Source organism: Canis lupus, chromosome 13 (assembly GCF_011100685.1).
Source record: "Canis lupus familiaris isolate Mischka breed German Shepherd chromosome 13, alternate assembly UU_Cfam_GSD_1.0, whole genome shotgun sequence".
NCBI classification, from domain to species: Eukaryota; Metazoa; Chordata; class Mammalia; order Carnivora; family Canidae; genus Canis; species Canis lupus.
Genome location: NC_049234.1, coordinates 140,543 through 163,962, shown reverse-complemented (window position 1 = coordinate 163,962; position 23,420 = coordinate 140,543). Strand labels below are relative to the sequence as shown.

The window sequence follows — 23,420 nt, the reverse complement described above, 5'->3', positions numbered from 1 at the left end:
ATAAAATCTTTATGGGTGCCCTGGGGGGCTCAATAAGTTAAGCGTCTGCCTTCAGCTCAGGTCATGATCCCGGGATCCTGGGATCCAGTCCCCTGTGGGGCTTCCTGCTCAGCAGGAGCCTGCTTCTCCCTCTCTGCCCACTGGTCTCTCTGCTTGTGCTTTCTCTCTTTCTCTGTCAAATAAATAAATAAAATCTTTAAAAAAAAAAAAAAAAGACCCTAAAACACACACACATACACACACAGGAGTTAAAGGACTTACTTAAAAAAAAAAAAAAAAATAAGCCACGATATTATTAACTCCAGACTTTGATGAGTATACCTGTTAAGACTTCCTGAGTTAACAACTAAAAGCAGGGCAGCTCCGGGGGCTCAGCGGTTTAGCACCACCTTCAACCCAGGGCATGATCCTGGAGACCTGGGATCGATTCCTGCATCAGGCTCTCTTCATGGAGCCTGCTTCTCCCTCTGCCTGTGTCTCTGCCTCTCTCTCTCTCTCTGTGTGTCTCTCATGAATAAATAAATAAAATCTTTAAAAAAAAAAAAAAAACTAGAATCATAGAAACACAGTAGAACTTCCAAAACAGCAGACAGGGAGAACAGGTAAGCAATACCACAGTCCATATGGCAGCAAAGGAGAGGGAAACAGAAACCATGACCAGGATAAATCCGGGTATGTTAACACTGTTAATGGAAGTGGACTACTTTCTCCAGTTGAAGACAAAGAGAATCAGGCTCTCCAAAGCAGAATAGGTCTCTGAGTGTGACCTTATGGAACAAAGTCTACGGACCCACCCTGGGCTGTTTTACACAAGGAGAAATAAACTTTTATCTTGTGTGAGTACTGCATTTTACATCTTTCTGTTACAAGACTTTATCTATACCATAACAAATACGGAGGTTAATATTAATATACAGAAGAGAATAGATACCAGAGAATCCAATGCTACCTTAAAAAGGAACAAGGGACGCCTGGGTGGCTCAGTGGTTTGGCGCATGCCTTCGGCCCAGGGTGTGATTCTAAGGTCCTAGGATCGAGCCCTGCATGGAGCTTGCTTCTCCCTCTGCCTATGTCTCGGCCTCTCTCTCTCTCTCTCTCTCTCTTTCTCTCTCTCTCTCTGTGTCCTTCATGAATAAATAAATAAAATCTTAAAAAAAAAAAAAAAAAAAAAGGAAGAAGAAAAAAAGACTCCGGGACCTGCAGCAGTAGGGTCAAGGCTGGGGTAGTCAAAACTGAGACCTCAACAGAGGACTATCAAGAAACAAACCCTTCTCTTTAAGCGTAGTTGAAAGACATGCTGACCCAACCTGGGGACTTGATATTTTAGCCCTGAATGTTATCTCTTCTGTGAAATTGACTTACCAGGTTGTCTTCATAAAAAGTTACTAAATACTCAAATCATTCAATAGTCATAATTTAGTGCCATATAATTTTAGCAGCTCGAGGCTAATAAAAGAAAGAAATAGCTCAACCTTATTTTTACTCACAATTTGAAATTATATTAAGCCTCTTCTGGTGCTCACATTTTTCCCTGAGAAATAATTTTCCCTTGGAAGCCTCAACTGCAAAGAGGCAACTCTAAATCTTTAAAAGTTTGTTAATAGCAACTGAAGAAGTGTGATCTTTGCTTAATTTTTACTTTTCTTCAAGTAAAATGGGTTAACCAGTTTATAGCTCTTCAAGAACTCTTCATAAGGCTCCAAAAGCTCTACTAAGAGCCAAGGGAGCAGGCAGAGAAGTAGAAAGTAGTAAATTATGTTGTTAGGTCTCACATATTTCTACCAGCATCCTTTTATGAACAATAATGTATCTGCCCTAAAGGGTTGGGGTGGGAAGGGAAAAATGTGGACTCTTCTTTTATGGCTAAGACTCAAAATAAGTTAACAAAGTAAGTTTTTTTTTAATTTTTAAAAGGTTTTATTTATTTATTCATGAAGAGACACAGAGAGAGAGAGAGGCAGAGACAGAGGCAGAGGGGGAAGAGAAGCAGGCTCCATGCAGGGAGCCAGATGTGGGACTCGATCCCAGGTCCCTCGGATCATGACCTGAGCCAAAGGCAGACGTTCAGCCGCTGAGCCACCCAGGCATCCCTGTACATATTCCATTGTATGTCTTTTTCAGTTTATCTTGCTTGGAGTTCATTGAACTTCTTGGATGTGTAGATTCATATCTTTCATCACATTTGGGAAGTTTTGGGCTATTATTTCTTCAAATATTTTCTACTTCCTTTCTCTCTCTGTTCTTTGGGATGCTCATAATGTGTATATTGGTACACTTGATAATGTCTTGTAAGTTCCTTAGACTGTTTATTTTTCTTCATCCTTTTTTCTTTTTTTTTCTTTTTTATTTACAAATTTATTTTTTTTATTGGTGTTCAATTTGCCAACATATAGAATAACACCCAGTGCTCATCCCGTCAAGAGCCCACCTCGGTGCCCGTCACCCAGTCACCCCCGCCCACCGCCCACCTCCCCTTCCATCACCCCTAGTTCGTTTCCCAGAGTGAGGAGTCTTTCATGTTCTGTCTCCCTTTCTGATATTTCCCACTCATTTTTTCTCCTTTCCCCTTTATTTCTTTTCACTGTATTTCATATTCCCCAAATGATTGAGACCATATAATGTTTGTCCTTCTCTGATTGACTTCTTTCACTCAGCATAATACCCTCCAGTTCCATCCACGTCAAAGCAAATGGTGGGTATTTGTCGTTTCTAATGGCTGAGTAATATTCCATTGTATACATATACCACATCTTCTTTATCCATTCATCTTTCGATGGACACCGAGGCTCCTTCCACAGTTTGGCTATTGTGGACATTGCTGCTATAAACATCGGGGTGCAGATGTCCTGGCATTTCATTGCATTTATATCTTTGGGGTAAATCCCCAGCAGTGCAATTGTTGGGTTGTAGGGCAGATCTATTTTTAACTCTTTGAGGAACCTCCCCACAGTTTTCCAGAGTGGCTGCGCCAGTTCACATTCCCACCAACAGTGCAGGAGGGTTCCCTCCACATCTCCACATCTTCCCCAACAAAATAAGTATATTATACCTTTAGTTAAACCTAATAATACACATCATAGTGCAAAACTCATGTTAACCATTTTAATACTGGACACTTTGTTAGTTAAGTTAGATATATTTAAAGTGGGACCCAGAGAAGTTGGTATTAATAACAGGTTTGATGGCAATCTTTATTTCGTGGCCAGCCTATCTTTAAAACATCCTGATGAACATCTGTCATAACATTCAACAAAAGCTGAAAAACATATTAAATATCACTGGTTACAGAGAACAAATTGATGGCTACCATAGGGGAGGTGGGTGGGAGGGTGGGGAAAATAAATAAAGGGAATTATCTTGATAAGTACTAAGAAATGTATAGAATTTTTAAATCATATTGCACACCTGAAACTAATATAACACTGTATACTAATTATATTTCAATTAAAAATAAGTAAATACATATCACTGAAATCTTCACCAGTCAATATCTGACAGAGCTACACTTGATCCTTTGTATTAGATGGTAGCACAGGGTATCTGTGCTTTATAAAAGGGGTTCACTGGAGATCCCTCAAAAATTCAGTATCCCTCACTACCTAAATGTATTAGATTCCTGAATTCAGATGAAGGAAGCCTAGATGTTATGAGAGACTTGTATCACTCACTACCAACAAAAATTCCCATCCATATTATCCACAGCCTTAGCCAATGAGAGACTGTTGCTGGAAAGAACCGATATCTACTATATCTCATATCTAGAAAACTGTAACACATCCTTTCTAGTTTTTTGGCCATCTAAAACAACCTGCAATTTTAATATTCCTTAAAAACTGAAATTAAAGGCATCAAGAGAAAAACAACATGTTACATTCAAGTGAACTCCCACAAGACTATAAGCAGATTTTTCAGCAGAAACTTTGCAGGCTAAAAGACAGTGGCACAATATATTCAAAGTGCTGAAAAGAAAAACCTCCCACTAAGAATACCCTATCCAGCAAAGTTATCATTCAGAAGTGAAAGAGAGATAAAGAGTTTTCCAGATGAGTGAAAACTAAAGGAGTTCATCACCACTACACCAGCCTAAAGGGAAAGGGAAAGGTATACTTAGTAACAAGAAAACATAAAATAATAAATCTCACTGGGAAGGTAAATAAATAGTAAAGACAGTGGATTAATCATTTATAAAGTTAGTATGAAGGTTAAAAGACAAAAGTAGGGGCCTCTATGTGGCTCAGTTGGTTAAGCGGCCAACTTTTGGTTTTGGTTCAGGTCATGATCTCATGGTTTGTCAGATAAAGCCCCTCATCAGGCTCCAAACAAAGTGGGTATCTGCTTGAAGTTTCTCTCCCTCTGCCCTTTCCCCAACTCACATGTGTACTCGTGCTCTCTCTCTCTCATAACTAAATAAATCTTTAAAAAATAAAAGACAAGAGTAGTAAAAATACCTTTGATTACAAAAATTAATTGAGGAATACATGTGGAAAATGTGACATCAAAAAAAAGCATGGATGCCTGGGTGGCTCAGAGGTTGAGCGTCTACCTTTGGCCCAAGGTGTGATCCTGGAGTCCTGAGATCAAGTCCCACATCGGGCTCCGTGCATGGAGCCTGCTTCTCCCTTTGCCTATATCTCTGCCTCTGTCTGTGTCTCTCATAAATAAATAAATAAATAAAATCTTAAAAAAAAAAAAAGGCATGGCAAAGATGGTAAAAACATTGAGCTTTACAATGGTTTCAAACAAGTTGTTATCAACCTAAAATCAACCGTTATATACAAACTGTTATATATATGCCTCCTGGAAACCACAAAACAAAAACCTATAATGAATACACAAAAGACAGAAGTATATCACTAAAGAAATTAAGAGAAGAAAAAAAGAGAAACTACAAAAACAGTGAACAATTAAGAAAATGGCAATAGATACATACCTATCAATTATTTTAAGTGCAAGTGGACTAAATTCTCCAATCAAAAGACAGAGTGGCTGAATAAATTAAAAAATGAGCCCCATCTATATGCTGCCTCCAAGAAATTCACCTTAAACAGACACACAAAGACTGAAAGTGAAAGGATTGAAAGATTTTTCTTTTTTTTTTTTTTTGAAAGATTTTTCCATACCAATGAAAACCAAAAGAAAGCTGGAGCAGCTATACCTTCATCAGATAAAATAGACTTTAAAAGAAAGATTGTAAAAAAAATAAATAAATAAAAAATAAAGGAAAGATTGTAATAAGAGACAAAGAAGGTCAATACATAATGATAAAGGGGTAAATCCAACAATATTTATAAATATTTATGCACATAACATAGGAGTACCTAATATATAAAGCAAATATTAGTAGAGTTGAAGAGAAAAATAGACACCAGTATAATAAGAGTAGGGGTTTTTAAAAATTCCACTTACATCAATGGATAGAGCATTCAGACAGAAAATCAACAGGAAACATTAGCCCTAAATAACATGTTAGACAGAGGGAGTAACAGATATACTCAGAATATTCCTCCCAAATGCACATAGAATATTTTTCCAGGATAGATGATATGTTAGGCCACAAAGTCTTAAAAAAGATGGAAAATTTACAAATATGTGGAAATTAAACAACACACTACTGACCAACCAATGAGTCAAAGGAGAAATTTTAAAAAGTTTTAATCTTCAAATGAATAAAAAAGGAACTACAACACACCAAAATTTGTGAAATGCAGCAAAGCACTTCTAAGAGGAAAGTTCACAGTGATAAATGCCTACAAACAAGAAAAAAGAAAAGCCTCAAATAAACAATCTAACTTTATGCCTCAAGGAACTAGAAAAAGAATGAAGCCCAAAGTTAGTAAGGCTTTTCTTGAAGCAGAAATAAATGCAATAGAGACTAAAAAGACAATAAAAAGGACCAATGAAACTAAGAGCTGGTTCCTTGAAAAGATCAACAAAATTGATAAAACTTTAGCTAGACTCACTAGGGGATAAAAAAGACTCATAAATTAAATCAGAAATGAAAGAGGAGGGGATCCCTGGGTGGCTTGGGGATCCCTGGGTGGCTCAGCGGTTTAGCGCCTTGGCCCAGGGCGCAATCCTGGTGTCCTGGGATCGAGTCCTGCGTTGGGCTCCCGGCATGGCACGGAGCCTGCTTCTCCTTCTGCCTGTGTCTCTGCCTTTCTCTCTCTCTGTGTGTCTCAATAAATAAAATCTTCAAAAAAAAAAAAAAAGAAAAGAAATGAAAGAGGAAATGTTACAACTAATGCCACAGAAATACAGAGGACCATAAAAGACTGCTATGAACAATTATATGCCAACAAAATGGACAACCTACAAAAGTGGATAAATTTCTAGAAGCCAGGGCACCTGGGTAGCTCAGTGGTTGAGTGTCTGCCTTTGGCTCAGGTCGTGATCCTGAAGTCCTGGGATCGAGTCCTGCATCAGGTTCCCTGCAGGAAGGAGCTTCTCCCTCTACCTATGTCTCTGCCTCTCTCTGTGTGTCTCTCATGAATAAATAAAATTAAAAAAGAATTTCTAGAAACCTACAAACTATTATGACTAAATCATGATGAAACAAAATCAGAACAGGCAGATTAGTAGTAAGGAGATTGAATCCATAATCAAAACCCCAACAAAGGAAAAGGCCAAGACCATATGGTTTCACTTATAAATTCTACCCAACATTCAAAGAATTAATACCAATCTTTCTTAAACTCTTCCAAAAAATAGAAGACGCAGGAAATCCTCCAAACTCCTTTTATGAGACTAGCACTTCCCTGATACCGAACTAGACAAGGATGCTACAAGAAAAGCAAATTACAGACCACTATTCCTGATGAACATAGATGCAAAAATCCTCAAGAAAATATTAGCAAACCAAATCCAACAATACATTAAAAGAATCATATACCATAATTAAGTGGGATTTTTTTCCCAGGGATGCAAGGATAGTTCAACATCCACAAATCAATGTACTATATCATATTAACAAAATGAAAGCTAAAAGTTACATGATTTCAATATATGCAGAGAAAGTAACTGACAAAATTCAACAGCAATTATGATAAAAACTCTCAACAGAGTAGTTACAGAGGGAACATACCTCAACATAAAAAGGGCCACATGTGATAAGCCCACAGCTAACATACTCAACAGTGAAAAGCTAAGAGCATTTCCTCTAAGATCAGGAACAAAACAAGGATATCCCACTCTTACCACTTTTATTTAACATAGTATTGGAAGTCCTAGACAAGAAGAAAAAATAAAAGGCATCCAACTTGGAAAGAAAAAAGTAGGGATCCCTGGGTGGCGCAGCGGTTTGGTGCCTGCCTTTGGCCCAGGGCGCGATCCTGGAGACCCGGGATCGAATCCCACATTGGGCTCCCGGTGCATGGAGCCTGCTTCTCCCTCTGCCTGTGTCTCTGCCTCTCTCTCTCTCACTCTGTGACTATCATAAATAAATAAAAATTAAAAAAAAAAAAAGTAAAACTGTCACTAACTGCAGATGATATATTATATATAGAAAACCCTAATATAAAAAAGACCCATTAGAATAGATGAATTCATTAAAGTTGGAGGATATAATATCAATATTCAAAAATATGTTGCATTTTTATTTGCTGATAATGAACTACTAGAAATAGAAATAAAAAATAATCCCATTTACAATTGCATCAAAAAGAATGAAACACCTAGGAATAAATTTAACCAAGGAGGTGTATTGAAAACTACTAAGATATTAATGAAAGAAATTGAAGACATAAATAAATGGAAAGATACTCTGTGCTCATAGATTAGAAGAATCAATATTGCTAAGATGTCCATACTACCCAAAGCAAGCTAGATTCAGTGTAATCCCTATCAAAATTCCAATGGGATTTTTCAAAGAAATAGAACAAATAATCCTAAAATTTGTATGGAATCACAAAAAAACTTGAATAATCAAAGCAAACTTGACAAAGACCAAAGCTGAAGGCATCACACTCCCTGATTTCAAACTGTATTATAAAGCTCAGTAATCAAAGCAGTATGGTATTGCCATAAAAACAGACACACAGATGATGGAGCATAAGAGAAACCCATGTATATATAGTTGATTAACTTGCAACAAAGGAGCCAAGAATATACAGTTAAGAAAAGAACAGCTTCTTCAATGAATGGTGTTCAGAAAACTGAAGAACTAAATGTGAAAGAATGAAACTCGACCACTATCTTATATCACACACAAAAATTAACTCAAAATGGGGACTTCTGGGTGGCTCACTTGGTTTAGCGTCCAATATTTGATTTCAGCACAGGTCATGATCTCGGCATCAGGTCCAGCAGGAAGCCTGCCTGGGATTCTTTCTCTGCTTCTCCATTTGTCCCTGCCCATCTCTTCTCAAGTATTTGCATGCATATTCTCTCTCTCAAATAAATAAACCTTTTTTAAAAATCAATTCAAAATGGATAAAATACTTGAATGTAAAACTTGAAACCATAGAACTCCTAGAAGAAAATACAGGTGGTTAACTCCTTGACATAGGCCTTAGTGATGATTTTTTAATCTGACACCAAAAGCAAAAACAAAAATAAGTGGGCTACATCATACTAAAATGCTTTTGCACAGCAAAGAAAACCATCAACAAAATGAAAAGACAACCTATTAACTGGGAGAAAATATTTGTAAATCATGTATCTATCTGATAAACGACTACTTTCCAGCATATATAAAGAACCCTTACAAGCCAATAGCAAAAAACAATCTAATTTAAAAATGAGCAGAGGATCTGAATGGACATTTTTCCAGAGGACATACAGATGGCCAGCCAACAGATACATGAAAAGATGGTTCAACATCACTTATCATCAGGGAAATGCAAATCAAAACTACAATGAGATATCACATCACACCTGGGAAAATGGCTAAAAGAAAAAAGAAAAGAAATAACAAGTGTTGATGAGCATGTGGGGCAAAGGGAACCCTTGTACACTGGTGATAGGAATGTAAATTGGTGCAGCACTATGGAAAACAGTATGGAGTTTCCTCAAAAATTTAAAAATAGAACTACCATGTGATCCAGCAATTCCACTTCTAGGCATTTATCTTAAGAAAACAAAAACACTAACTTGAAAAGATAACTTGCACCCCCATGTTCATCGCAGCATTATTTACAATAGCCAAGATATGGAATCATTCTAAGCGTCTGTCAGCAGATAAATGGATAAAGAAATTGTGACATATATATATATATTTTTAAAGATTTTATTTATTTATTCATAGACACAGAGAGAGGCAGAGACACAGGCAGAAGGAGAGGGAGAATCAGGCTCCATGCAGGGAGCCTGACGTGGGACTCAATCCCAGGTCTCCAGGATCACACCCCAGGCTGCAGGTGGCACCAAACCGCTGCACCACCAGGGCTGCCCTGTGACATATATTTACATGATGGAATATTACTTAACCATAAGAAAAGAATGAAATATTGATGTATTCGACAACATGGATGGACTTTAAGGACACCATCCTAAGTGAAGTAAGTCAGATCAAGAAAGACAATACCATACGATCTCTCTTATACATAGAATCTAAAAAACAAACAAAAACAAGCTCAGAGAACAAATGGTGGTTGCCAGAGGCAGGTGGTGGGAGGTTAAAGAAATGGGTAAAGGAGACAAAATGTTAAAAGGAAAAAAAATATGTATAGTGCATTACTGACCAGCAAAAAAACAAAACAAAGAGTCTACACTGGGCGGGGGACTGCTTTCATCCTATCACCCTTGCTCATAATTTTTCGATGCCTCCCCACTGCCTACAGGAGAAAATCTAAAGTCTATAACCTAGTACTTCAGTCTTTTACAATTTAATATAGTAGGAAAAACACTAGGCAATAAAGATTATATAAGTACTATGTATTAGCTCATATTTTGCCCTGGACTTACAGATAAGTAACTGAATCTGACAGCTAAAAAGAATCAATCTTAAATGAGCATATCACCACCTACATACAGTACCTGACCTCAGGGTTCCTTTATGGTCTAAATAAGAATAAATGTGAAAGCCCACTAAAAATTATCAATCATTCTACAAATACAAACTGTTGGTTTTAGTATCCAGTATTACCACCGAGACAAAAAACAAAACAAAACAAAACAAAACAACAACAAAAAACTATTTATCGCACCAGAATTTCTCAGGATACAAAGAGAACCCATCAGGCTTGGGTACACAACCAAACTGGGACTTTCAAAGTGAACCAGTTGGTTATTTAAAAGATCAGGTTGTAAAAAATAAATAAATAAATAAAAAATAAAATAAAAGATCAGGTCGTAAAGCTAAGAAACCAGCTATCCTCACCTCTTTTATCCTTTATAATCTGATACATGGCCCACTACCTTATGAATAGGGTACAGATACAAAGAGGCGTTCCGTACGTATTTGCTCAATGACTAAGTCCCTAAAATACACTTGGGTGATGATGAAAAGGATGACATACATAAAAAGGTGTACTCCTCCCAGGTGTCAAGGTCAGATGCTTCCAACTATCAGTACCACCTTTTAAAACATTCTAAGAAAATTACGTGGTAAAACAATGAAAGAAGTTACAAAGGAAAAAACTTTCCTTGAGTTTGTCCAGAGAAATTCAGGTCCTGATGGTAACACATATTCCCTAAGAAATAGGGGCTTAAAAAAAAAAAAAAAAAAAAAAAGAAATAGGGGCTTTAGGGACGCCTGGATGGCTCAGTGGTTGAGCGTCTGTCTTCGGCTCAGGGCATAATCCTGTGGTCCTGGGATCAAGTCCCGCATCCGGCTCCCTAAGAGGAGCCTGCTTCTCTCTCTGCCTGTGTCTCTGCCTCCCTCTTTGGGTCTCTCATGAACCAATAAATAAAATCTTAAAAAAAAAAAAAAAAAGAAAGAAAGAACAGAAAAAGAAACAGGGGCTTTAGCCTAAGGATTAGCAAGCATTATCATTGTCTTCTTTCTCCCACAAAGAGCCTCAGATTCTCAGGGAAATTACTCATCCCTGCGCTCTCAAACTGGTGTTTTGAGCAAACCCCCAGCTTACATTCCTTTTTAATCAATAGGTCAAGGCCAGGACAATATCCCAGACCCAAATTTACCTGACTATTTTAGTCACATATTCCTGGTCTGTTTGGTTCAGGGGTGGACAGATAGCTTAAATTTATCAAATCAGAATGAATTTTGGGATTTAGAGCTTAAGCAATGGCTTGCAAAAGAGGGTAAACAGAGAAGGAAGGGATGGGAGGGGGAAAGATGTGGCAGAAACTATGGTGCTGCTGAAGCCAACTGAAGTTGGCCTGAAACACGCAGGACATGAAGTACACAGCTTCCCTAGGCTAGAGCCAAAGTCTTTAGAAGCAGGCTAACAAGTTCATATTTGTGTCTGAGAAAAAAACTTCCAGGAGCTGCATCTGTAAGAGACTTTAAAAAAAGGGGAATTGTTAATGGCAAGGCTAGCTAGAAGCAAAAAGACCACTATAATAGCCAAGAGAGTGCTAACAGGAGCCTATTAAGGAAAATGATAGCAAGAAGAAAGGACAGAAAAAGGAGGTAACCAGGAGGCAGAACAAAAATCAGTAAGACTTGGACATGGAATTAAGGAAGAGAAACAGGTACATGGCGAGGAGTCTAGATAGATGGGGAGAGAGAGACTAGACTACAGGTGAACTTGGGAAGGAAGTTAATGGATTCAGGTTTAGAACAGGAAGTTTTAATGAAGAAAGAGTAAAACCCCAGAAGACTCCATAGCAATCAGCCTGCTTCAAGTACTTCTTTTTTATTATGATCCCTCTGGAAACCAGGCCAAGTCAGTTTTCATTCTCTGTGAAGATGGATAATTACCTTGTCTCTCTGAAAACATTTATAGTTATTAAAGGTTATGTAATAATTTGACTTCTTTTTAGGGTAAGCGATGAAGCTGATTATTAAAATAAAAGCAAACCTCTACCTCACACTATAACACAGAAATTAATTACAGGTGGATCATAAATGTAAATATAAAAACTAAAGCCACAAAGCTTTGGAAGAAAATATAAGAGACTATCTTCACAATCTGGGGGTAGGCAAAGGTTTCTTAGATTATGCAAAGTACTAAACATAAAAGAAAACATTGACAAATTGAACTTAATATTAAAAATTTCTGTTCATCGGGGAGCCTGGGTAGCTCAGTCAGTTAAGCATCTGCCTTTGGCTCAGGTGGTGATCCTAGGGTCCACCCTGGGATTGAGCCCCATGCTTCTCCCTCTCCCTCTGCTCACCCCATACTCTCTCTCACTCTTTCTCAAAACAACAAAAAACTTCTGTTCATCAAAATATGCCATAAGAAAGTGGGTAGATGGCCATACGCTGGGAAAAAACATTCACAAAATGGATCTTTAACAAAAGGCCAGAATCCAAAATATATAAACAGATCTTATAAATCATTAAGAAAAAAAAGATAAAACCCAATTTTAAAATGGGCAATGACTAGCACATCACAAAGGAAGACAGAGCCATGAGCAAGATAAACTTCCACATCATTAGTTATTTGGGAAATTTAAAGCTACCATACCATACCACCAAAATTGCTAAAATTAAAATGACTGACCATACCAAATGTTGACAAGGATGTGGCACAACTGGAACCTCGTATATCACTGGTTGGAGTATAAAATGGCAGAACCACTTTGGAAAATTGTTTCTTATAAAGTTAAATGGACTTTTAACCAATAACCAACAATTCTACTGCCAGGTATTTACTCTAGAGAAATAAAAACATATATCCACAAAAAGTCTTGTGCAAGAATGTTCAGAGCAGCTTTATCCATAATAGCCCCAAACTGGAAACAACCAAATATCCATCATCTGGTGAAAGATTAATAAATTGTGATTTATTCATACAATAAAATAATACTCAGCAATATAAAGCATCAATCAAGCTTTTGATATACCCCAATTAACATGAATGAATTTAAAGGACGTTAATGCTAAATGAAAGAAATCAGATACAAAAGAATACATACAGTACAATTCCATTTATAAGAACAGGTAAAACTCTCCTTTAGGGTGACAGTAAAGGGGTGGCAGGAATAAACTGGGAAGAGGCACAAGGGAACTTTCTGGGGTTTTGGAAACGTTTTCTAGGCACATGGGTTACATACGGTGTATGCATTTGTCAACTCAATGTACACTTCTGTGGATTTCCCCATATATAAATTATGCCTCATTAAAAGGAAAAAATAAACAACAAATGATCTCTAATATAAATACCTGAAATCAATATGCTTTATTACTGGACCATAGGAAACCTCTGTTATTCTAAGGCAAAACCAAAACATATCCACAACTTTTAAAAGATAAAAATAAATGGAAATGGGGCCAAGTAAAACATCACCCTGATCACAAACCAACCATAGGACTGTATGTAAATCATCTACGCTCTCTTGGCCTCTATTTTCTCAACTCTAAAACAGGAGTAAGAAAATCTACCTTACCAGGAATGTGTAAAAATTTAGTATATGCAAAGCATCTAGTTTAATACCTGGCATACAGGGCCTTAGTAAATGGTAGTGGTAGGAAACAGCAATCAGAAAATGCATCAAAGGGGATCCCTGGGTGGCTCAGGGGTTCAGCGCCTGCCTTGGGCCCAGGGCATGATCCTGGAGTCCCAGGATCAAGTCCCACGTTGGGCTCCCTGCGTGGCGCCTGCTTCTCCCTCTGCCTGTGTCTCTGCCTCTCTCTCTTTCTCTGTGTCTCTCAAGAATAAATAAATAAAATTTTTTTTAAAATTAATAAATAATTGCCTATTATACCAAATAGGTAAAGTGGATCTTTTTTATGCATTTTTTAAAAGATTTTATTTATTTATTCATGAGAGACACAGAGAAAGAGAGAGAGGCAGAGACACAGGCAGAGGGAGAAGCAGGTGCCACGCAGGGAGCCCGATGCGGGACTCGATCCCAGAACCCAGGGATCGCACTCTGAGCTGAAGGCAGATGCTTAACTGCTGAGCCACTTAGGCATCCCCAATTATTTATTAATTTAAGGAAGAGAGTTTCCAGTGAACTTTTGTTTGAATACCTACCCACAGTTGTATCCTTTTTTCATGCAAACTCTCCCCCTGTCTGATAACTGACCCTACTCTATCCAGATGGCTAGTGGAGTGAGATGGAGAGGTGCCTTGCTCTTCAGCCACCCTGCTCCCTCATCTTAAAAATGTTCATATAAAATAAAGTTTTGGATAACCAAATTGTATTTAATGGTATGAGGTAAACTCACAAGTCTAAATTGTTTTATGAAATGCAAAAGACTTCCTATGAAGGTATCAGTACTAAAGCCAGATTTCCCATTTATTAGGCTTACCTAACATAGCATTCTTACATCTCTAGAAAGCTTTCTAATTATCTTTCAAAAGGCCATGCTGTTTCCAACGTTAAAACATGCACAGCAATAACTACTTTCCACAAAGAGCATGTTCAAGCAGTAGACAAAGCATGCAGAATACTCTCCTTTTATTACACCAATAGTGTCTGATGGGATTAAAGCCAACTACAGGGCTCAAGTAGATTTAGATTTATCTTATCTGTAGATGGTGTAGTACATTTGCCTAATGCAGCGCCCTAGATTTTACAAATTACATTTACTGGTGTACTTGCAAGTCTGCAGATTTGAACATTTCCAAGGAGGACACAAGACATTTAGATAAAATAGTCTGTCTTGACCATCAATAAAAGCCCTATTTTGAGGCCACCTACTATCCTTTTGCTGTAATTTAAAATTTCTGTAAAGCATTTCTTGGCTTATAGCAGTCAGTGTTGAGCCAAGATGCTGATGTTCTATCTGCATTCAGACTGCACAAAAAGAATCCCACAAACCAAAGATCTGTTTGAAAGCTTTTAAGCCAAAAATGTCTATTGTGTGGCCTGTGATAGGATAGGCACCGACTAAAGTAAACTTGAAACTATAAATAGCTCAGAGAACACCATATGCTTGGGGGGAAAATGTCTTGCTTAAAATGGCACAATGACACAAATCGACAATGTCCACATAATATCGAAAAGGTGAATATGGACCAACAAAAAAATTCTGATAGCTAAGATGAATTTATTCTCACTAAAAAGTTCAATATACCACCTTGATGCAGCGGTATGCACTGCACAGTGGCTCGGGTCTAACTCTCCATCATGATGGCACAAAACCCGAAATGCAGAGGAATCCGACCCTGCTGGTGTGGTCCAGGGGCGCCAACAATCAACCTGGGGCACTCACAGGGCCAGAAAGGCCAGAAAGACTCCCATGAGGTTTCCTCACTGCCCCTAATAGTCACTGCTCCCCCATACAAACAAGTTCTTAAAAAGCTCCAACCTAAAAAAAAGAGAAAAAATCAGATTTGCTGGCGGTGTCCGCTAAGAAAGGTACAGGGATCACCTGTCAAAGGGCAGGGAAGGTGAGTCGGTGTAAAGGGCTTCCCGGGGCCGACCGCACGCAGGCCGCGCACGCCAAGCCCGTCTGGGTCAGGGCTCTCCGCCGAGCAGCCGCGCCGGGAACCCCGCCAACCACTCACCCTCCCGGACGCCGAGGTGCGCAGCGGGCGGGGGGAGTGGGCTGCGAGCTGTCACCCCACGACCCTGCCGAGGCCCGTCCAGGCACTAAGCCCGACGGGCGGGGAGAAGAAGAAAAGGGCTGGAAAACACGTGGCGCGCAGCTCCGGCGCTGCTCCCGCGCCACCAGGTGCGCTTGCCCGGGAGGCGGCGGACTCGGGCGCGGCCCCAGCCCGCACCGCCGCCCCGACTCCGGGCCCGAAAGGACCCCTCCCCAGGTTGGCCGAGCCGGGGCTGGCGACCAGGCTCGCGCAGAAATTAAGTTTCAAATAATACGACTTTAGACGGATTAGCACCGGCGTCGCCCCACCTCCAGGCCGCACTTGGGAGAGCGGCGCAGGGGCGCGCAACGGGCGCGCGGCCCGGGGTCCCGGGGGCAGGGGGGCCGGGGGCCGGGGGCCGGGGGCCGGGGGCCGGGGTCCCGGGCCGGGAGGCTCGCGGCGCCGCGGCCTCCTCCCCCGCAGGTCGCCCCCCGCGCGTCGCCGCGCTCACCAGGTACCAGACGCCCAACAGGATGGTGCCGGTGCGGACATGGCAGCACAGGCAGCAGCTGCTGGAGTAGAACCGCGTCCAGGGCGCGACCGTCTTCATCGCTCCCGCGGCGAGCGCTCCGTGGCGCGAGCGCGCGCCCAAGTTTGCAGGAGTGTCGGGCGCGTCGCTCGGGGCTGGTCGCGCGGCGGTCGCGGGCTCCCCCGCCGCTCGCTGGGCCCGCTCGCCCGCTCGCCGGTGGCCTGTGCTCCGCGCCTCAGCCCAGCCCTCCGAGCGGCTGCTGCGGCCGGACCCCGCGCTGCGAAGGCGGCGGGAGGAGGAGCGGGAGCGGGACGGGGGGCGGGGGCGGGGGCGGGGGCGGGGGCGGCCACGTGACCCGCGCCGGGGCCAGTGATGTCACCGCGGGTTCCAGCGGCTGCGGGGCGCCGCCGGCCCGGGGAGGTAAATCAATCATCCTGCGTCCCCGCGGCGGTCCGGGAGCAGAGCCACGGGGGAGTTCCGGGCCTCCTCTTTCATGTGGCCATTTGTGTTACTCTGTCACTTTTACAGTCCACTTGGTTGCGGTTTCTCCCCTTCCACTTCTGGGTTGCAGATAATCTGTAGATGCAAATGTTATCTTGCAAACTGGAAGGGGGGAAAACTGCAGGGTGTGATTCCGGTCAACAGCAGTACTTTGAACCGCTCCCGGGGCCCAGAGCAATTTGTCTCCACTTCCCGGCTCAATTACTGTGGTAACAACCTTTTTCCCAGAAAATAGGATATGTGTCAAGGACATCCTCACTGTGCTTCGGTAGCATTTTTAATCATGGCTGCAGCTTGAAAGAAACAATCATCAAGCCAATTACTGCCACAAGGTCTCCGAAGGACACATCATAGAGCGTTAAGAGGTACTGAAAGATAGGACTCCAGTTTGGGCTTATTTCCTCCCATTTGTTGTTTTGTCTCAAAGCACCCTTGTCCTGGGTTAGCCTGTAAGCACCGTTTAAGCCAAGCATCTCAGATGAGTGAGATTATTAGTGCATGGCAAGGTTTCATTTCAGACTTGGAGCAAGAGAAAATTTGGTGGAGTTTAAGTTTCTTTAAAAAAAAAATTTTTTTTTATTTGTTTATTTGAGAGAGAGAGGCAGAGACACAGGCACAGGGAGAAGCAGGCTCCCTGAGGGGATCCTGATGCAGAACTTCATCCCAGGACCCTGGGATCACGACCTGAGCCAAAGGCAGATGCTCAATCACTGAGCCACCCAGGTGCCCCAGAGTTTAAATTTCTTAAGTTCAGGTTATATAGAAGGGAAGGAAAATGTTAGATGAGGTTGTTTAAGTGCAGGACTAGTTAGTTTTACAAGGCTGTAAAGCTGTCACATTCTTAGTATGTAGCTTAAACCTGGATCCAAAGGGACTGTAGAGTCATCCCCAGAGATGTCAGATGTCTTTAATTGGAAATAATAACACCATTGTAGGAGATAATGAGAAAGAAGGAAGAGATCAGTTTTTGTTTTGTTTTCTTACTACAAATTTCTGTTTCCTCTCACACATGAGATAACTTTCGCTCTGGGGTCTTCCATTTAATGTTTAGTTATACCCATAGTTACTTTTAAACTGCTATGGGACAAGCTGGAGTGCTCTGAGCGGGAATGGAAATAATCAGGATGGGGAGTGCTACTTTCCAAATTCAAACTGCCAACATGTTCCTCTAGTCACCTCCAGCTTTCCTCTTCCCACCAGGATTTCAAATTCATTAGGCAAATGATTCATTGATTAAAGGAAATTTTATATTTTATAAAGCTTGTTCAAGATCTGAATTTGCAGACCCTTGCCAAATTGTTCTAGATAGGAAGAGAGATAGAGAGGAGAGAAAACCTGGCTGGAGAAAGGAGATAAGGAGAGAAACAACATATCTGCAAGCAAAGTTATGAAATAAAACTTAATGTCAGTGTCTCTGAAGTTGTATTTATTCAGATGTGAGAAGACCTGGAGGGATTGGCAAAAACAAACAAAATCCAAAAAAACAAAAACCCCAGAAGCTTCCCAAGGAAGTTAGTCACAGCTGGGTTGTTCATTCTCAAACAGTGGCATATTTACCTGGAATACTGACTGCAGTCGTAGTTCTTTAGACAGATCACCTTGTTCTTATCCCTAGGCGCCTCAGCTTCTGAGGCCACATATGCTCTTTGTCTGCTTGAGCAAAGAAATGGCCTCTACCCTGGTCAGGTTGCCCTGCATGTCACCCACCTCTCCTCTCCCATTCATCTCTGTCTCCATGGTGCCTTTGTTACTGAGATGGGGAAACTGTAGGGACTCCCATTTACTCATGCTCCACATTTCACCTTGAATCTGAGTAAACCAAAGAAGCTATGTTCCCACCGAGAGGGGGAAGCAAGAAAAGTTCATCATTCTCTGCCTTTCATCCTAGGCCCCCAAATACCTGATAACATCTAAAAAGAACCAGATCCCAAACAAGTTGCAGGACATTTACTTCAAACAAACCTCCTCTAACACTGGCATCCATACCATCCTCCTTCGGCGATTTATGAACTAATATCTATGGTTTACTTGGCACACCTTTGATACAACCCAACCCTGGATTCCTAAAGGAACACATACCCTGGACCCCTTTCCAATATAAACTCCTAACCCCAAGTGACAGGGAGGCTCACCTCTCCTTTTCCGAGTCCTCCAGACACTGCCATACTTTAGCACCTACGCTATTCAGTAAACTCTGCTCTCACTCCCTTCTGGCTCACAGTTGATTTCCATCCTTGGCAAAGCCAAGGACCATCTTAGCTGGTTGTGCCATTAACATTACCAAATGTTAAAGCCTTCTTACATTTAGGACTTCAGGCCTTGCAACCTCTTCATCAGCCAGGTCCCTTCCCTTGCCTTGTTGTACTTCCCATTTTTCTCTCCCTAAATCTTCCCCTGGCCGGTATTTTCCAGTGAATTGAAGAAAATTTTTCTTTCCATTAGATAAAACCACTCTCCTTCTTTTTTCAAATATACGAATTATATTGCAAATCTATCTGTTAGTGATCCAAGATAACCAAGGTCAGTTTGAGTGGCGACTATGTGTAGGAAATAACATAAAGGCTGCAAAGATGAGAACATTCTGCTCCTGCTCCCAAAGTTGACCGTGTCATCCAGTAGGCAAGTCACCATGACACTAGTCGGAATGTGTGCTGAATATCCCTACAGGTAAAAACAAAATGAAATGGGAAAGCAGAGAGGGATCAATTATATAACAACTGTGGGGAGGTTAGCATTTCAGTTGGGCCTTGAAAGGGTGAGTAGAACATAGACCAGGAAGATAGACATAGGGGAAGGAAGAAATATTTGATGCAGGACTTGCATAGGGCCAGACACTCTTTGGAGGTAGGGAAGGTCTCACCAGAGCTACCTCTATGACCTGGGTAAGGGTCTGTCTCATGAGAAACCTCAAGACCCCACTCAAAGACTGAGAAATTCAAAGAGCTACTACCGTCTACTATCCTGGAAAGGAAAAAGGGAAACAATGGCTGCCCTGGATGCATGGGAAAACGATTCCACATGCCTATGGCAGAGGGTGCTGTTGAATATCTTCTTCAATGATTTAAGAACATCTCAGTCCCTGGTGGTACAAAAGAAAAACTATAGGTCTCTCATGCACTCTCCAAAGAAAGTGGGGATCTGTTCATTCATGCAGTCATGAATCTGGTGAATGAAAACTTTCCTGGTACCTCCTTGGAGCTGAGTATGGCTGTCAGTTCAGAGAACATGAAATAGTTTCTATCTATAGAGATCTCACAACTTAAAGGGGGAAACAGAAAGATAAACAGAAAGTAACAATAGCAAGATAAATGCTACCGTATGTTTAGCCCCACATCTTGGTTCAGGGAAGATCAGGGAAGTGACATCTAGACTCATACCTGTGGGGTAAGTTGGAGTTGGCTAGGGAGAGAATCAGAGGACCACCTCAGACAGGATGGGAGCAGGACATGCATGGGCCTAGCATCTGGCAAGCTCACAAGTTTAGGAACAGCAAGTAGTATGATAGCTGAGAGGTAACATTTGAAAGGAAGGGGAGCAGAGTAGAGAAGATGGACTAAGGAAGTTTTAGGGGCATCTGTATAGGTGAGGGAGGTAACAGAAGATGAAAGCCTTAACGCCTTTCATGCCATGTTGCACTGAGAGGTTTGGAGCAAATTTCCTAAGGAAAATGCGGAGTTTCTGAACAAAATATTAAACCCATATGCATCAATGATCAATTAATGTCACAAGCTTCAGCACATAAAATGAGTCAGGACTGGCTATATTATTTGTGGGGTCCAGTGCAACAATGAGAATAGGGGTTGCTCTCGTTTAAAAGTATTAAGCAGGGGATCCCTGGGTGGCTCAGCGGTTTGGCACCTGCCTTTGGCCCAGGGCGCGATCCTGGAGTCCCGAGATCGAGTCCCGTGTCGGGTTCCCGGCATGGAGCCTGCTTCTCCCTCCTCCTGTGTCTCTGCCTCTCTCTCTCTCTCTCTCTGTCTATCATGAATAAATAAATAAATCTTTAAAAAATAAAAATAAAAGTATTAAGCATTCCAAGATGGCAACATTAAACCATGTGTGGGCTGTTCCTAGCAGGAGACCCTGTGCTAGTACCTGAGTCACATACCTGTGAAGCTGGCCCTAGAGATAAGTCCCATGTCTGTCTTCAAATTAAAAACAAAACCAACAAAAGGGAAAGCAGTCAGATAACAACTGTTTCATGGAAGCTGTGGTCAACGCCAATTTTATGGGGATGCGTGGAAAAAAATTAGTATGTCAGATGATTCATCGAAGAATCTGGATCTTGTCCCAGTGGAGGATCAGGATTATGAAGGTCAGAACATGGAGCTGGCTCCAGGCCGGAATTGCAGCCAAGGTGGAAGTCAAAAATTACGATTGATGTGCTCTCAGAGAGGCATGTAATTAATCATATATTTATTAAAGCACACATTTAGGGTTTGGTCACATTCTGGATGGGGGTTGTGAGAAGGAATGTATAAGACACAATCCCTGCCTTCTTGGGTAAGAAACCCAAAATAGCAAGAAAGACAAAGATGGGCAGAGGGATTCATTGGTGGGAGATAGTGTGGCTAACAATAAAGCACAAGTAGTGTGATCCATGTGATATGAATATGATAGGTAGTTGTTTATCGATGTGCAAAGGTCTGGAATGCAATCAAATGCATGTCAGAGTCCAGGCAGGAAAACGGAACACTCTACATATTCCACACATAAGGAAGGTAACACAGGGAACTGGTTGCTGCAATAAAATAGTTTCCAAGCGCCATCTCCTTCCAGTTTTGTAGTCATAGCTCAAAGCTCTCAAATCCCCCTTGCAGGCAATCTGCTAAGCCCCCACTCCAACTACTTCCCTTATCAGGCCCTAACATACCTAGGTTACAATACACACATACGCAAGGTGAGAGGCCTCAGATCCCTAACACCCAGGGGTGGCCCTTTCTTCCTTGGGTCTACAATTTTTCAGAATACCCACTCCCGAGGGAGGCCTCACAGCCTAGGTAACCTCAGCCTGCTTGCCATCCATCCATAAGCCATCTCTTCTAGTTCCAACCTGCTGTCCCCCTGTCCCCAGGTGCAAAGCCCTGTGAGGGCCTGCTTGGTTGTCCTCTTCCATTTGGAGCTGTAAGTAAGTATTCTGCCTTCATCTCTCCTTAAGTGTCATTGTATTGTGTCCCACCATCAAAAGAAAACTTCAAATTTACAAAGTGTCAGCCCAGGTATTGGCAAAAGAAGGAAGCTGCCACCTCCTGCCTGGTTAGAGCTGAGACCAGAGAAAGATGACCAAAATCAGTGGTCTCACCGCTGTCAGACATGAATATCTCCCAAAGCAGAGAGAAAGTAGAATGCCTTGGCCTCTCCCCCATATTCAACCTCCAGTCTTTTACCAGTATTTCCCATTGGCTGAACTCCCAGAAACCAGTTGACAAGGGGCCTAGGAGATGTACTTTCCTGTCATACAAAACAAGTAGGGGTTACACCCATGTTCATAGCAGCATTATTCACAACAGCCAAGAGGTGGGATCAAGCCAGGTGTCCACCATGGAATGAATAAACACAATGTGATGTACACACGCAATGGAATATCCAGCGTTACAAAGACAGGAAATCCTGTCACATGCTACAACATGGGTGAGCCTTAAAGACATTATGCTATGTGAAATAAGCTAGTCACAGAAAGACAAACACTGTCTGATTCCATTTATTTAAGGAATACATAACATAGAATCTAACATAGATTCACAGAAAGTGGAATGGTGTTGGCCAGGGGTGGGGAAGCAAAGGAGGAAATGGGAAGTCACTGTTTAATGAGTATAGAGTTTCAGATTTGCAAGATGAAAAAGTTCTGGAGATCTGTTTCACAGCAATGTGAGTATATTTTGTGCTATTGAACAGTACACTTAAAAGTGTTTAAGATGGTAGGTCTCATGTTATGTGTTTTCTTTTTTACCAGAAATTAAATTCTCATACATGCTGTAATGTGGATAAACCTGGAAAACATGCTGTGTGAAATAAACCAGTCACAAAAGACAAATACTATAGCATTCCATTTATATGAGGTAGCTAAAGTAGACCCATTCATAAGGACAGAGAGTAGCGTGGAAGTTACCAGTAGCTGGAGGATGTGAAGATGGAGAGTTAGTTTAATGCACACAGTATTTCTGTGTGGGATGATAAAAATATTCTGTAAACAAGCAGTGAAGATGGTCACACAACAGAGTAAATGTACATAATGCCACTGAATTGTAAAACTCAAAAATAATTAAAAGGCTAATTTTCATGTTTTGTGTATTTTACAACACACACCAAAAAAAAGCAAGGGAAGGGAGGGAAATGGATTGAGAACAAGCAGGCAAGTTATCTGGCAATGCGACATCTAACCCTGAAATGTTATCAAGTACAATTTATTTTCTTTGATGATCTAGAAAGGCAGAATCTTGCAGTAACTTAGGTCCTGAAGCAGGAAGACCAATTAATATCCCATTTCTCAGTTTGTAGAATTTCATAATAAATGGGCATGAGTTCAAGACATAATTTGCCAGTGATAGTGTCTTTGGGAGAATATTTAATCTTTCTGAATTTTATAAAACAGGACTGCTGGTCCTACTTTTATGATTGTCAGGAGGTTATAACAGAGCAAAGCATGTTAGATGCTTTGTGCATACAAAGTGTAGTAAATGGTAGATTGAGACAAAATTAACATTATGTAGCACCTGTTAGTGTTTTAGATTTATTAGGTAAGGCTCACAACAAACCTGGGAGCTAGGGATTAAGCTGCCCATTTTGCGGATGATAAACTGAGGCTCAAAGACTTTAAGTGTCTTGCTGTGAGGCAGTGTCAGAGCTAGGGT

General features: G+C 41.1%; 1 protein-coding gene across 2 annotated transcripts in view; it reads right to left on the bottom strand.

Moving 5' to 3' along the window:
• The window catches only part of LAPTM4B (lysosomal protein transmembrane 4 beta), an 86,010-nt gene extending 69,691 nt beyond the window's left edge, over nt 1-16,319 (bottom strand). For both annotated transcript variants that reach the window (XM_038555130.1, XM_038555131.1), the window contains exon 1: nt 16,051-16,319. In XM_038555130.1, coding sequence (XP_038411058.1) covers nt 16,051-16,149 — 99 coding nt within the window. In that variant the 5' untranslated portion in view covers nt 16,150-16,319. The remainder of the gene's footprint in view (nt 1-16,050) is intronic.
• Nucleotides 16,320-23,420: the final 7,101 nt, after the last annotated feature.